The sequence below is a fragment of the Mirounga angustirostris genome, unplaced genomic scaffold, assembly GCF_029215605.1.
Source record: "Mirounga angustirostris isolate CCGP_5_RB_7025 unplaced genomic scaffold, mMirAng1.0.hap1 SCAF_1, whole genome shotgun sequence".
Lineage (NCBI taxonomy): Eukaryota > Metazoa > Chordata > Mammalia > Carnivora > Phocidae > Mirounga > Mirounga angustirostris.
In genome coordinates this window covers 162,370,241-162,385,490 of record NW_026991709.1, presented here as the reverse complement: position 1 = coordinate 162,385,490, position 15,250 = coordinate 162,370,241, and the positions used below count along the sequence as shown (strand labels likewise).

At 40.8% G+C, this 15,250-nt stretch overlaps 2 protein-coding genes across 7 annotated transcripts in view; one reads left to right on the top strand and one right to left on the bottom strand.

Annotated features, from left to right (window-relative positions):
* Positions 1 to 542: 542 nt before the first annotated feature.
* Positions 543 to 8,891, bottom strand: MBD4 (methyl-CpG binding domain 4, DNA glycosylase). Its single transcript, XM_054504578.2, has 8 exons — positions 8,582 to 8,891; positions 7,339 to 7,565; positions 5,824 to 6,656; positions 3,362 to 3,436; positions 3,150 to 3,284; positions 2,368 to 2,517; positions 1,764 to 1,867; positions 543 to 850 (listed from the first exon to the last, which is right to left on the bottom strand). Exons 1-8 carry the CDS (start codon positions 8,681 to 8,683, stop codon positions 773 to 775), a joined length of 1,704 nt encoding a protein of 567 aa, XP_054360553.1. The 5' UTR covers positions 8,684 to 8,891; the 3' UTR covers positions 543 to 772.
* A 170-nt stretch (positions 8,892 to 9,061) lies between these two features.
* Positions 9,062 to 15,250, top strand: part of IFT122 (intraflagellar transport 122) — a 68,522-nt gene continuing 62,333 nt past the window's right edge. For all 6 annotated transcript variants that reach the window (XM_064591900.1, XM_064591909.1, XM_045904305.3 and 3 more), the window contains exon 1: positions 9,062 to 9,201. In XM_064591900.1, the coding sequence (XP_064447970.1) occupies positions 9,161 to 9,201 (41 nt within the window). In that variant the 5' untranslated portion in view covers positions 9,062 to 9,160. The remainder of the gene's footprint in view (positions 9,202 to 15,250) is intronic.

The window sequence follows — 15,250 nt, the reverse complement described above, 5'->3', positions numbered from 1 at the left end:
TTGGGCTCCCTGCTCGGTGGGAAGCCTGCTTCTCCCTCTCCAATAAATGGATAAAATCTTAAAAAAAAAAGATACAAAACTTAGAAGGTCCTGTCCTCCATCAGGTTGAGAGATGGGTAAATGTTCGAGCTTTCACAAGGGGGTCAAGGTAAAATGCATGAGCCAGAAGCTGACACTCTGAAACAAAGCTGCAGGCAGATATTCACAGGTTATCAAATGGATGCTAAAACAGAGTCGTCAAGTATACATGATGACAAAAGAATCTTATTGTTACCTTTTTTTAAAGTAAAATATAAAAATATGAATTAACTGCCTAACATACCCTATAATATCTTTTCTTACATATTTGGCTGTAAACTCTTTGATTGCATCTTATATAACAACTGTGTAATTCCATTTTTATAGAAAGAGAACAGAAAATTCAATCTTTCCTTAAGCAACAATGATAGAAATCTGCTTTGTATTACTGAGAACTTATGAAAGTTTTTTTTTCAACTTTGAATCACATTTTATTATTGGAAAAGTCATTTACATATTTAGGATTCTTGTCAAGTAACAATTTATTTAAAAAAAAAATCTCAAAACATGTTCTAGTACGTTCAGTAGCAAAGATCTACCAGTGTTACACACATTAAGAAAACTTACATTATATTTCTAGTTGGACTAATTACAATCTATATACCTGTAAAGGCAGTTGGTTGTGGTTAATGGAGCTCTTAAGAATCAAGTGCAAGGTAATGATAAAAAATGAGTTTGAAAATTTCAAAGAATTTTAAGACAGACTTAATTTTTCATGATTTTCCCAAAGCCAGTCATGATATTTATTTAACTTATGGTCTTCAGGGTGCACCTGGAAGAAATACAACACATTAGGAGACAGAAGCCTTATATAAGTTCGTCAGAAATACATTTTTTAAATGGGCTTTTTAAAGGTATGGTAGGGGAAAAATACCTTATGATAGCATACCTGAAAATTATAACCTTTAGCCTAATTGGATTCATGAATGCTTAAAACTATACCTTACATTAAGGTAATCCTTCACAAAGTACTTTCCAATTTAGTACTGATCTTCACCATGACCTACCATGTGGGGTGGTGATAATATGAGTCAAGTACTAATATACCATTTCCCAGAAGGAGGTTATAGACCCTGAGAGTTACATGGATTGCTCAGATCACAATAAACGGTGGAGCAGGGATGGGCTTGGCCAGACCTACTGGCTGAATGCTTTAAGGTGAGTTACAGACCAAGAGGGCAGTGTACTGGGCCACCTGGCAGTACCACCGCTGCCAGGACACCCTCTGGATATCTGTGGGCAGGGCATACTCAGTTGACTGGGTAGCTGAAGTAGGGCCCAGTTACCATAAAAGCAGTCTGAGACCAGTAGGAGAAACCCAACAAGCATACCTTCCAAGCCCAAACCTGCCTGCTTTCCTTCAGTGGTATATTTCTGAAGGCTAGTATCACTGTGACAGGAGCAGAACCATGTCAGGCTTAGAGACCACACATGAATGAGAATGACAGCACAGGGCCAGAAGTGACAAACTGCTGGAGGTCAGTGAGAGGCCACACCAAGGAGTCTTTATGGAGTTGGGAGTATCTCTGGAGCCTCTCCCTGCTGCCAAAAGACCCATGCCACCACGTGCCCCTCAAGCTTGGAACAAAACTGTGCCCAAGAAATAGTTTTAGCTCTAAGGATGGACTTATTTTGCCTCAGAGACAAAATATGCTGGAGATGTTATGGCTGGGAGTGGGTCTCACCTGCTTCCACTCATTGACGCAAAAAATTCGGTAAGAGTCGTTGCCGTATTTGCCAATCCCATGAAGCTCAATCGGATACCTCCACTGCTTTGTCAGATATTCATCTGAAAATACAACACCCCACAGATCAGGTCAGCCTCTAGAAAGATACTTTCCCTAAATATGTGGTGATGCAGAGCTAGATGGTGAGAATGGCAGAAAGGGACAGCAAAAAGTCTTTCCTAACAACCCCAGTTCTGATGGCTCTCTCTTCTGATTTCCCGCAGCACCCCATCTGAACCTCTCACCTGCCACTTACTAACCATTATTATTTTGTGCAGTGCTAACTAGACAGAGGCAAAGTCCTTATGGTCAACAGGGCATTCTGCTTCACTGACTTCTTCCTCTAATCCTGCCCAGATGACCTGTCCCAGTGTTGGGCAAAGATTTATTGCTTGGGTCGGTGAGGGACTGTGGTTTGGGGCAAGCGGACTGTTCTTAAATGCCTTCAGTGCTTGAGCTGAATGACCTCAATTAATGTAGCATGCAAGGACATTAAAGTTTAAGGTGTGGCTCTCTTAAATAGGCAGTTTATGTTCTTTCCTTTGGGTATACAGGAAAGTACCTGAGAACTTGATAATGGTTTTTGCTCGAAGATCGTAGAGACCAAGAGGTTTAAGAAGTTCTGACACATCTCTCCAGTCTGCGGTTCTTGCTACCTCAGCCGAAGGGTACTTCTCCAGAAACTCCCAGAGCACAGGGATTGCCATTTTGCCTGGGAAGTAAAAGTAACTGTGATTACAAGCCTCCAGATGAGCTGTTTTTAAGTTCAGGTACTTCCTCATCTAGAAATCTCATATAGAGGGTTTTTGTTTTGTTTTTTTTTAAACCCCTGCGGAGAAGCCATTACCTGAAAAGGCAACCACCTTCAGAGTCAAAAGTCAACACTATCTATCAGCTATTTGGCTAACAGTATGGCTAAATCATACTGATACCTAGCCTTGCCTGATTATTAGTTTTCAAATAATCCAGTCATCAGATAACTAGTATAAAAGCATATGGAATATGAAGTGCCAATGACATTAAAGAAAGCATTCCATGAAAAAGAAATGCTTTTACACATGACAGAGGGTGGAGGAATGTTAAGAAACTGATTTTCATTGCTGACCAAAACTCGTTTGGAAGTAGAAAATAAATGACAATCTGTTCCGTAGTGCTTAAAAAGGCTTTGGATGTCATCTAGTCTAACCTTCTCATAGGTGAAGAGTTTGAGGGCTGAAAGGCAAAGTCCTTGCCTGAGGTCACACAAACTCAAAGTTAAACTTGAACCCAGACTTCCTAATGAATCCAGTGCCCTTTTTCCTTATCACACTGTCTCTAAGATAAAGATGAAAATAATCTACAAACCTGAGGTCCGGTTGAGAAATATGGTAGCAATGAGGAGCTTCCATGGATCGTGGAAAAGTGTTTCCTGGACAAGATTAAAAGGTGACCGGGGAGGTGTCCACTTCTTAAAGGCTTTGCGTCGAGGGCGGCTAAGAGCTAAACAAACACACTGCATCAGAGCTGAACATCTGAAACAGATTTAAAATCTAATTTTCTGATTAGGAAAGAGATACCTTCTCTGTTATATTTGCTGGAAAAATATAGGCTTGTTTTCCTTTTTTCTATTTGTGTCCGTGGAATGGTATCTTCTGAAAAGGAATAGTGAACATTGTTTATAGAAGCTATGGCTTAGCCTAGAGAAATATTCAGGGGTGCTAATAACAACACACTACTATTATAAAGCATTTAATACTGGCCAGGTACTATTCTAAGCACTTTACAAAAATTAACCAACTTAATCCCACTAATGACCTACAAGCTAGGTACTATTTACTTTCACCTCACAGATAAGGAAATTGAGTGAGTACAGATAAATTTAGTAACATGGCCAGGGTGCCACAGTTAGTGTCAGAGCAGAAATTCAAATCCAGACAGTCCAGCTCCTAAGTCCATAACTTTAACCACTCTGTTACACTAGTACTCTATGATTTATGTTCAGAGTTCATAGTACTAAAAAATTAGAAATATGGAATATTTTAAATTATGACACATTTGTACAATGTGGTCATTAAACATCTTGAGACTATATCACGAATATTTTCCCCCATGTCCTTAACTTTTTAAGTGAAAATGCAATAGTCTACATATGATCCCAATTTAATAAAGAAAGAAAAAAGAGAAACAGAGATTAGAATGAAATAAACCAAAATGGTATAATGGTTGTTGCTAATTTTTCTTTTCTCCTTTAATTTTTTATATTTTCCAAAATTTCTGCAGTGAATATTTTTACACTTAAAAAACAAAAAAGGACACAGACAAAACAAAACCTACTGAAAAACCTAAGATTTGGACCTTGGACTACTGAGACCACTATCTACTGGGAAGCTCAGTTAACATAGCAGACTACCTGACCAGCATTATCAGGCTTCCCAAGTTTCTAAAATCATCACATTTAATACTCTCCATAGCCTTACCCTCTAAATTTGAATGTCAGTTAATAATACCTTGGCAGTTATATAGCGTGAAGCCATCTTTTTCACTTCTCATTTTACTTTGCAATATTCTTGATGTGAAAAACTGGACTGGTGAGGATTATTACCTCCATTTTACAGATAAACAAACTAAGGCTTAGAAATTAAACAACAATCCCCAAATGAAAGTGGGACTAATTATAGATTGGGACAGGTATCCAGCTCTCCAGATAATTAGCTACTGTTTTTTGCTATTCTAGTTCGAATAGGCAAAGCCTAGTAGAAAGTAAAAAAAGAGGTCAAAAGAAAGTACTCTTACTAAGTGTTACATGATAATTTCTTCTGTGGGTTCCTATAAATAATTATTAACTAGCATCCTTTATTAGTAGAAGACTGAAGCTCAGTTTACTTTTCAATTTCCAACTAAGCCAACGGGAAAGTCTTTACAATTCCATTAGACACTTCTTAAACTCAGGGTACTTCATCTTGTGCTGAGAACTAGACTTCTTTATGTATAGGATGAATAGGATACTTCTGTTTTGGTCACAAAAGGATGTTTTTAGTATTTTATTTGTCCATTATACTAGCAATAAAGCTACATAAACCTCAAAGCTCTAAGAAGCTTAAAGTCTTTAAAGGAGAGACTTGAATTCTTAAGCAGTTCCTAGGTATATACGGTCATTTTCTATTAAAGGTAAAGGAATTCCAGGCACAGCAAAGACATAAAATCATGAGTGGAACTGAGAACAGAAATCAAGTCTAACCCCCTGCTCCACCAATTTGTCCAGGCTGTCTCCTGACAGGACTTTAAGTAAAATTCTTCTTCTTCTTTGAAAGAGTTATTCATTATACCATAATGGCATAATGAATAACTAATACAGGGCTGCTCAAAAGGTCTTCTTTTTATTTTTTATTCACTGAGGTATTATAAAGGCAATACTGCTAAGCTCTGAACTCTGTATTAAGAGCATATTACAAATAATAGATGAACTATGTGAATACAGTTTTGAATTATTTAGAGCTCTAAAGCATTTAGAAAAGCATTACATTATAATAGAAGATAAAAATGACTATGATAAGTACAAACTGAAATTGGAAGTTACACATCAGGAATAAATAAGAGGAGGGGTGCAAAAGGGTAGACACAGACTATTCTCAAGCCGTTTAGGCATTAAAAGGAGTCTTCCCCCAAACCTTTTCACAAGTGAAGCATTTCATTTTCCCTAAAGCTGTAATATTACTGGCTGGAAAGAAGATGGGAAGGGAAAGCACTGTTGAGGAGAGTCCCAGCTATTGCACCAGGGAGAGATGATAGCAGCTGTAAATGGCACAATCTCCTGAGCTGGGGTTAGCAAGGCGGTAGCCAGCCAATTCCACCTATGCCATAGGAAAGGGTTTGAAGATCAGTTAAATAAGGTAATAGGATCAACTGGTACAATGTATCTGGTATTTAGTCCTATTTCTTTGTTCTATTCCCACATTCTAACTGGGTACAGGCATGAAATATAGTATATGGAAGTATAAACTCATCACGTGTTCATTAGCAGCTTTAGTGCTCTGAATACCTTGACATATTTTCACAGAAATAGAGTCTTTCTCGGTTTGTGAGCAGTTGTTGTCCATTTCAGAGCCACATTTTAAAACGTCGGTATGCAAATGTTCCTTCCTTTCCCCAACTTCTACTTTTATTTCCTCAGATTCTAAAAAGGTTTCCTCACAATTCTTGTTGTGTTCTGCTTCTTCAGTTGAACTTAATTTGTTTATGATGCCAGAAGTTATTTGTTGAAAACAAAAATTTGATCCTGAACTCAATGATTGTTCTTTTACAAGCCTCTTTTCTTCACTGGTTACACTGAGGGTCTTGTTGCTTGCTCCAGCATCAGAAATGGAGAGTGTTTTATCAAGCTGACTTTCTTGCACAACAGGTTCACTTTCAGCATCTGCCTTTTTATACTCAGATTTTCTTTTCTTATTACTTTGAGCAGAATCTGGAAGACCCTTCCGGCACCGTGTTTTAGTTTTCTTAATTTGAATTCCTTTCAAAATAGTCACCTTTCCTTTGGGCTTTCTAACCTTTCTGGAGTCAACATCATTAACACCCTCATCTTCTTTAAAGTTAGACAGTCCTCTGCTATTTTGCAATTCCAAACTACCACTTGGTAGAGGAAAGACATCTTTTTTCCACCAGCTTCGTGTCCTGAGGTTCCGGTTTGAACTATTACTTTCATTTTGCATTTGGGATGTCAGAGGAGCGATGCTGCAGTTTTTATATCTGGACTTGATGCCCCTTTTAGAAAGTACAGTAAAATCAAAATCTTCTGGCGTAAGAGAAGTCTCTTCATTTTTGTGAAGGTATTTAGCAAGTGAACTTTTGGATCTGAACTTCAGTCCTTGTGGGCTAGAAAATGATATTAAAGAAAACATTGCTAGTAAATAAAAGTGACCTTAAAAAGAATTGGACCATATTTCAGATTTTTAATTAATAATTTCCAAATGTTGCCATGGGTATTTGTCATTTAAAATTACAAAAAAAAGTTAGCCTGGTGGTGGGTATTGAGGAGGGCACATTCTGCATGGAGCACTGGGTGTTATGCACAAACAATGAATCATGGAACACTTCATCTAAAACTAATGATGTAATGTATGGGGATTAACATAAGAATAAAAAAAATAAAAAATAAATAAATAAAAATAAGAATGGATGCCAATAAAATAGAACAATCTGTGTGACTCAGTGAGAATAGTATGCCTGGTCCACATTAAACAATAAAATAAAGCAACTTGAATCAAAAAAAAAAATTACAAAAAAAAGTAATAAAGTGGTACTTTTAAATAGTTTCCTCTATGATAGTATAAAATAATTTTACAATTATTTACAAATTTAAGGGCAACAGTTTGCGGAAGATATATGTACTTATCCCCAAATCACTTGATATAACTAACCAGTGACACTCAAGGAATAAAATCTACAATGATTTCTGGTAAGAACAGAAAAAAGCCAAGATTTCTGTGATGCTTTCCCAATACCTGTCTAGATAAAATGATTTGGCTGTACTATCTGTACCGTCTTGCATGCTCACCTGATAAAATATACATCATATCTTCCTGCTGTTTTCCCTGATAACCTTTGCTTCACAACTCTTTCCCATCCGCATGGGACAGACTTATGGCATTCTGTCATTGTAGTATCACCAGTCTGAGCAGAAGCAATGGATTCTTGCAGTAGGGTATTACACTCACTGCTACTTTTTATTACCACTTGCTTCTCATCTTCTCCCACTCTTTCCGATCCCAGTGCACCATCTTCCTCGCTGAAAAAAACAAAGTACAAGTGATCAGCTCATTTAAAATTTATTTTCCTCTGCTTATTCAATTTCAATCCATGACAGAGCAGGAACCATATGGACTAAAATTTAGACTACAGGAAAGATTAAAATCAGTATGGACCAGTCTTATGCTATGTGAATATCTTCCTGTCCTCCAACATGGGTTACAAAGGGTTGGAAGTCTCTGCACAATGAAAAGCTCAAGCTATTCCCTAGAAACTTTTTGTTGTTGTTAATTACTGAACAGGGCTATTATAAAAATTTCTGGTGACACTTGGCATAAATTTAAAAATATGAACCAATAGATGAGCTCTTAACCTGGGATCAACAGAACTGCTTAGAAGAGTCAGTGAGACACCCTCCTTCTCCCCAAATAAGTGATGCTTACTACGCACCAGGCCCTGGCCACAGGATACATGCCTGTGGCTGCCTCTGTAACCTTTTTTTTTTCTTTTTTAAGATTTTATTTATTTGACAGAGAGAGAGATACACCGAAAGAGGGAACAAAAGTAGGGGGAGTGTGAGAGGGAGAAGCAGGCTTCCCGCTAAGCAGGGAGTCGGATGCGGGGTTCGATTCCAGGACCTTGGAATCACGACCTGAGCCGAAGGCAGCCACTTAACCGACTGAGCCACCCAGGCACCCCGCCTCTGTAACTTCTTATAGGACCCATTTTGGGGGCACCCTTAACATGACATCTCCTCCAAGGTCTTCCTAGGATCCTCCAGCCCAAGCTGACCTCTCCTTGCACCCCTTGCACAAAACCTCTCTGCTTCTTCCAGCTCCTTCGTCATTCCGGCTAACGAAGCAGGATGCACCCCAGGGCTGACTGAACCCACTGGAAGAGTTCCTGAGCTACAGCCACTGCTCCAAGTAACTAACCCTGTGGGTCTCGAGATCTGTCGATCCTAGGTTAGAAAGGCCCATCCACCTTCTACGCACCCCAGCCCGCTCCCATTTTACAGATGGTGAAAATGAGTCCCGAAAGGGGACTATAACTTGCCGGAGGTCACAAGGCCGGTCTGACGCTGAGCGCTCACTGGAGGTGACCGAGGGGGCAGCTCCGCAGTCCCCCAGGCTCGGACTCTCCATCCCAGCCATGCCCTTCAGGGGGGGCTTCGACAGCAGCAATGGCCGAGAGGGTGCGACGCCCGAGGAGCGGAGCAGAATCAGATGCGAAAACTTCTTCAGCTCAGAACGCTAGGCTGAAATCAAGAGCCGAAAGTGGTGAAAGCTGGTCAGACTCCACAGCCCCTTTCTGGCCACCCAGTTCTCCACAGCCGCCATTTTCACGGCTCAGCCAATCAAATCCTTCGTCGAGGAAGACGTATCGCCCTCCGCCCATTCCGACCAGTCGCGCGCGCCTTAGTTGCGCAGACTCCTAGGCTCCGTTCCATCTCCGCTTTTGCTCCTTTCCTAGCCCTGCCCTTTAGGCCTGCGCACTCGGAATTTGGCTGCGCGCACGAGGCTCACTGCGCATGTGTGTTGCCAGGGGTAGCGCAGGTAACCAAAGTGGCTGGCGGAGTGGGGCCTGTTGCTGAGGCGGGAGGAGGGGCCTGAGGCGTCAGGGAAGCCGCGATGAGGGCCGTGTTGACGTGGAGAGATAAAGCCGAGCAGTGGTGAGGAGCCGGGCAGTCCGGGAGGAGCGGGAGGCCGAGCGCTGGCGGGGATGGCGGGAACCTTGGCGGAAACCCCCGTGGTTGCCAGGGGCAACGGGCCTGCGGCCCGGGCTGAGGACCTGAACCCTAGGTCTGAGCAACTGCAGGGTCGCCCTCCCACCCTTTTGCGGATGGAGAAACTGAGGCCTGGAGAGGGAGCTAGGGGGTTTACCACGGATGAGGTGGTGGCCTGTCGGGGCGATTTTACACAGAATCCGTCCTGGCTTCATCTTACCACCCACGACAGTGTTTGCCAGAAACGTCACAATTTTTGCCACATGCACATAAACTTGGCGTTTTTCTCTGAATTGTCTCACTGATTTTCACTCAAATATGATTTTACACTTTATGATTTTACAAGGAAACTTTATTGCTCCATGTTTGAACGTCAGTATCACTTGCTGTGGGATAAATGCGAAACTCAAAGTTGGGAGAAACAAAACGGTGTTACCAAGTTGTAGTTAGATACTGTTGCTAGGAAGCTTTTAAGCCTCTTGTCTACTGTCCTGAAGAACTGGATATTTAGAAAGTGTGGTCCAAGAGGTGTTTGAGGTGAATAGCATCAGAGCAAGACTCTTCTCCTATCCTTAATTAGAAGGTTTGAAAGAGAATCAAAAGAGAGTGATTTTCTCGCCTTACGAGTCGATGTTAATGTCGTATTCCATTTTCATCAGCTAAATCCATCATACAGTGAAACATCTGGGGAAATACTGACTTACTGGATAGTTCCCCCAGCCTGACCTTAAAAATCTTCCAAGCTGATCTTTTCAGCTTCCTGGTGCAGACTCTGTTTTGGCCAGTGGAATAGGACCTTTCACATTCCCTCTCTTGTCTGTGTCAGAAAGCATGCCTTCTTTCCTCATCTCCTTACATTGAAATTATAAACATTCTGTAATGTTCCCTTCGGATATGGTTTCTCTCTCTCTTCTGTAGTCTGCACTAGTAATAGCTAATGCTTTCTACACACCAGGCCCTGGCTAAGAACTTCATGTCTTTTATCTCATTGTCATTTCACAGTAGCCCTCTGAGCTAGTTACTGTAATTACCTCTCTTTTACTTAAAAGGAAACTGAAGCACAAAGAGGGTAATTAATTCGCTAAGGTCACACAGCAAGTAAGTGGTGGAGCCAGCTTTTTTCCTCACTCCAAAGCCAATACTGTTAGCTACTACATTAATTTTTCCTCATGTTACAGAGGTTGCAAACCCAAATGCCTGCAGGAGTCAGGCAGGCAATATAATGGGAGATGTTTATTTGCATCTTAAACTCAAGGAATTGTCTTTCCTAGGAGTAGTATGCTATTCTGCACCCCACTTTTCTTGAAACATATAGCCCTACCAGTTTATCTGTCACTTCTACTTTTAATAGAAATTTGAGTTTAAAAAAAATTCTTTTTGGGCACCTGGGTGGCTCAGTTGGTTAAATGCCCAACTTTTGATTTCAGCTCAGTTCTCAGTCTCAGGGTCCTGAGTTCAAGCCCCACATTCAGGCCCCATGCCCAGCATGGAGCCTCCTTAAAAATAATAATTAAAAAATAAATTAAAGAATTCTTTTTACTTTTTTCTTAACTCTATTATGAAAGTACCCACCACAAGCTGCTGATAACTAGCACCTTTGACTTTCATGTCAGAGAGTAAAAGGGAGTGGCAAGGAGTGTGGCAAACGAGAGAGCTCATGCTCTGCCTAAAAAGGGCAGCTGTTGCTCAGCTCCTGCCAATTACCACCCTACAGGAATTTGGCCTAGTGTGCTCAGATCTTCCTGTTTTTACCAGAAGCTATGAGTTTGGGTTTTTATGTGAAATGCCCTAATTTTTACGTGTTGGCAACTAATCTAAAACTGAAATAAAACACCATGTGGGCCAAACAAAACATTTGCTGGCCAGATACTGCCTGATTTGCTCCCAGTTTTCAACCCCTGGCATAGAATTTTGTTCATTCCTCTCTTGTGGTACTTAGAATCTGTCTAGTTTAAAGAGTTATTTGTGCATCTGTTTATCCCAGAAGACTATAAACCCCTTAAAAGCAATGGCTACTTCTTCTTCATTTCTAAGGCATATTCCAGAACCTAGACAAATCAGTGATTGGTGTGATTATTTGATGGATAGATGTATTAGTGAATAAATGAATAAGTGAGTGAATGAATGATGAGTTTAGATTGATTATTTGGGTTTGGGCCCATTATAGGTTTGAAACAACTTACTAGATTAGGGACTAAAGGGATTCTACAGACCAGCAATCCTGATGGCAGCTACATATGCCAGCTGGAAGCCCAGGATAAGATAAAACAAAAACTATTAAGAAAATAGATAGTGGAACTAAGAGATCTTAGATGTCTAAGATTAGTCCTCCACAACTGAACCAGCCACTGTCTCCTGGTCTGCTTTTTGACTTCCAGGCTAAACTTCACATGGTAGCAGGATTTCTCTTTTTTGAGTCCTGCTGCTGTGATCCATTATTCTACTTCCCATAACCCTAGATTGACTTCCAGTTCCCTTCCACATCAGATTGTGCACTTAACTAGGTGGTCCTGCTTATCCTCCCCCCTCACCCTCTGCTTGCTAACATTTAAATTTATGCTTTCCACTTCAGCTGAAAACTCCATTTTCCTATCCAAAACTCCTTCCCAAATGCTCTCTTATTCTTCTTCGAACTCCCTCCTTTCTTTTCTTTATTTTTTAAAAAGATTTTATTTATTTATTTGTCAGAGAGAGAGAGCACAAGCAGGGGGAGCAGCAGGCCAAGGGAGAAGCAGGCTCACCGCTGAGCAAGGAGCCTGATGCAGGACTTGATTCCAAGACTCTGGGATCATGACTGAGCCACCCAGGTGTCCCTGAACTCCCTCCTTTCTTCCTTAAAAGTACTGTTCTAGGTTTATCTCAACCATGATGCCTTATTTGGCTAGCCTGCCTTATTCCAGTCAGGACGGCATCTGCTATCACCCTCCAATTACACCAGCTAGTATTTACTGAATACTTGCTATAGGCCAGACAGTGTTTACATGCATTATTTCATTTAATCTCCACAACAACCTGTGAGGTTGGAATTGTTACCCCATTTACAGATGAAGAAACTGAGAAGTAGCAAGGTGACATAATTTGCCTAAGATTCAAAGCAAGTAACTGGGTCTGGGCCAGATTTTGCAGAATTTGGAGAGGCACCTTGGGAATTCATTTTACAGTGGGGTGGACACAAATTTGGCAGAGGAGAATTTGCAGGATTTGCCCTCTGTCTTTCTGCAGTGGAATTTGACAGTGTATCTTTCTCTTAAAAGGGGGAGATAAGATGATGGGGAGAGAAAGCCATCCTCTAGTACAATAAACTGCCTGCAGACTGGTGAGCTCTCCAATCCTGGGAGTGTTTAGAGGTTGGATGGCCATCTACAGGGAATTCTTGCTGTGTGGGGGAACTGGACTACCTGACAAATTTTAGGGTCTCCCAATTCTGGGTTTCTGTGATCTTGTCAATCTTGAAAATAAAACAGCCAGTTACTTTACCAGCAAAGTGGGTTTATTCAGGAATAGGAGAGGAATTACAATTCAGGAGAAGAAAGCTATGGTGAAACACAGGCAAGTTCCAGAAACAAAGGAAAGGAACACTCTTTTGTAGAGGAAAGGGGTAAGGAAGTTGGGAGGGGTCATTATAAACAAAAAGTTCATTGGAGTAAACTGGGAGTTCAGAGTGTAGTGGCTTTTCGTTGGTTGAGTTGTGACAGTCTCTCATTGGCTGGGCTGTTGCTGGGCAAGGAGAAGAATCTTCCTTTATCTAGGGTAAGGTATAGGCTTCTTCCTGTTGGTTCTTCAGGGGGCTGCCAACAAGTAGTACGCCATGAGAGCTCCCCCTTCTGGCATCTGGACTCCATTTTAAATGAGGTTTCCTTTATTCCCTCTCACAGTCTCATGATGTAATTAAAGTCTGAGGGGTTCAAGATAAAATAGTTTTGTCGATTATATTCATTTTGTGTCTAGGACAATGCCATGCATAGTGGGCCCACAAATGTCTAAAATAGGGTCCTTGCCCTTAATGCATACGTGACTATAATTAAGATAGTATTTGAAACAGAGTGAAATATAGAAGGTAATATAATTCAGAGCTACAATGAATTATACAGATCCTAAGTGCACTAAGAGTTTAGATTGGGGTAAATTGAACATTATGTTTTAGGAAGGCAAATTTCAAGACATTTAGAGAAAATTTTCACAGCTGAGAGTAAGACAGTTTAAGACTTGGCCCAAATCAGACACTCAAATGGTTTTCTGAGAATTCAACCCAAAATGATCCTTATGAAGAAGATCCCCACAAGAACCACTTTAATGAGATTAGATTATCTACAATGCAGAAAGGAAGCCACATGACCAAGGATGACTACAAAAAAGACATACAGATTCTCTCCAAAATCTGGTACCTCATCATAGCAACCCACAGGTGTCAGGTGCTTGCACAAGGTGGCCTATGCACCCAGAGGTGGGAGGGCAGCTCTCTAGTCTTGCTTTGTAGGTGAGGACAAGTGCTCGAACAGGACATCAGTTCTTCAGGACCCAGGTCCCTCTAATTTTCACTTTACTGCCCTGCTTCTCATGTTGTGGTACACACCAAGTATACTTTCCCCTAGGCTCAGAGAAAGAAAGTGCAGGAAACGATAAGGCCCAGATCTGTTACCATGTAATAGGGAGGAAGCTGAAGAACTCAGTGTCTGTGTTTGCTTCCATCAAGAGGGATGCCCACCCTTGTCCAGCTTCTCCATCAGCCAGCTGTTGAATATATGCAGAGAGTTATTATTGTTATTATTTTAAGAATTATTTTTGTTAAAGGAAGCTTCTGAGGTCAACAGAGCCTATATAAAAAACTTTCTGAATTCTACATATAATGCCTCTTTTTTTCATATTGATAAAGTGTGGAAACTATTGCTAATTATGTTGTCAACTATGGCATATGCTAATAATAATGAAAATGAGGGCCACAAATCACAGTGGTTAGAGCTTGGGCTTTGGAGCCAGACTGGGTTTGAATTTTGGTGCTACCTCCACTCAGTAGCAGTTTATTTTCAGGCAAGTTACTTAACTTCTCTGGGTCTTAATTTTTCTCATTTGCTAAATGGGTATAGGGTTATGAGGATTAAGTTAGCCAATACATGTAAAGCATTTAAATTGTACTTAGCACACACAGTAAATAGATGTGCTTAATAAATGTTAGCCATTGTTACTGTTCAAGTACTAAGGATAACAGAGATTTGTCATATTTGACAGTACTTCAAGAGAGTGGAAGGCAATATAGCACAGACTCTAGAGTCTTACCTGAATTGAAATTCTGGCTCTACCGTTTGTTGGTTGTATAATGTTGGGTGAGATACTTGACCTCTCTGAGCTATGGTGTGCTCAACTACAAAACTGAGTAATAATTCTTACTCCACGGAATTGTGAAGATGAAATAAAATAATAATAATAATAATTTGAAGAGCTCAGCAAGAGTATCTCTGGAACACGCTCCAAGTACTCTTCCCCAGGATCTATAATTCTAGATTACTACAGGTATCAGGTAAATTTATCCCATACTAAACTTTTACAGTAGGCTGCCCTGGCAGTGCTGTCTAGCACATTCTTACTAGAGTCACCTGAACTAACGAAATCCTCTGCCTAGGGCATTCAAGAATCATTGTAATATTGCTCTAGTCTGTTTTTCTAGCCTGATCTCTCCCTACTGCCTTGTGCATAGTCAAATGTTTCAGTCAAATTCGATTATTTAGATTATTTGCTATTCCCTACCTTCATGTCTTTGCTTGTTCTGTTTTCTTTTTTTAAAGATTATTTGTTTATTTGACAGAGAGACAGAGCGAGAGAAGGAACACAAGTAAGGGGAGTGAGAGAGGGAGAAGCAGGCTTCCCACTGATCGTGGAGCCCTATATGGGGCTCAATCCCAGGACCCTGGGATCATGACCTGAGCTGAAGGCAGAAGCTTAACGACTGAGCCACCCAGGCGCCCCTGTTCTGTTTTCTCTGCCTGAAATGCTGCCCCCT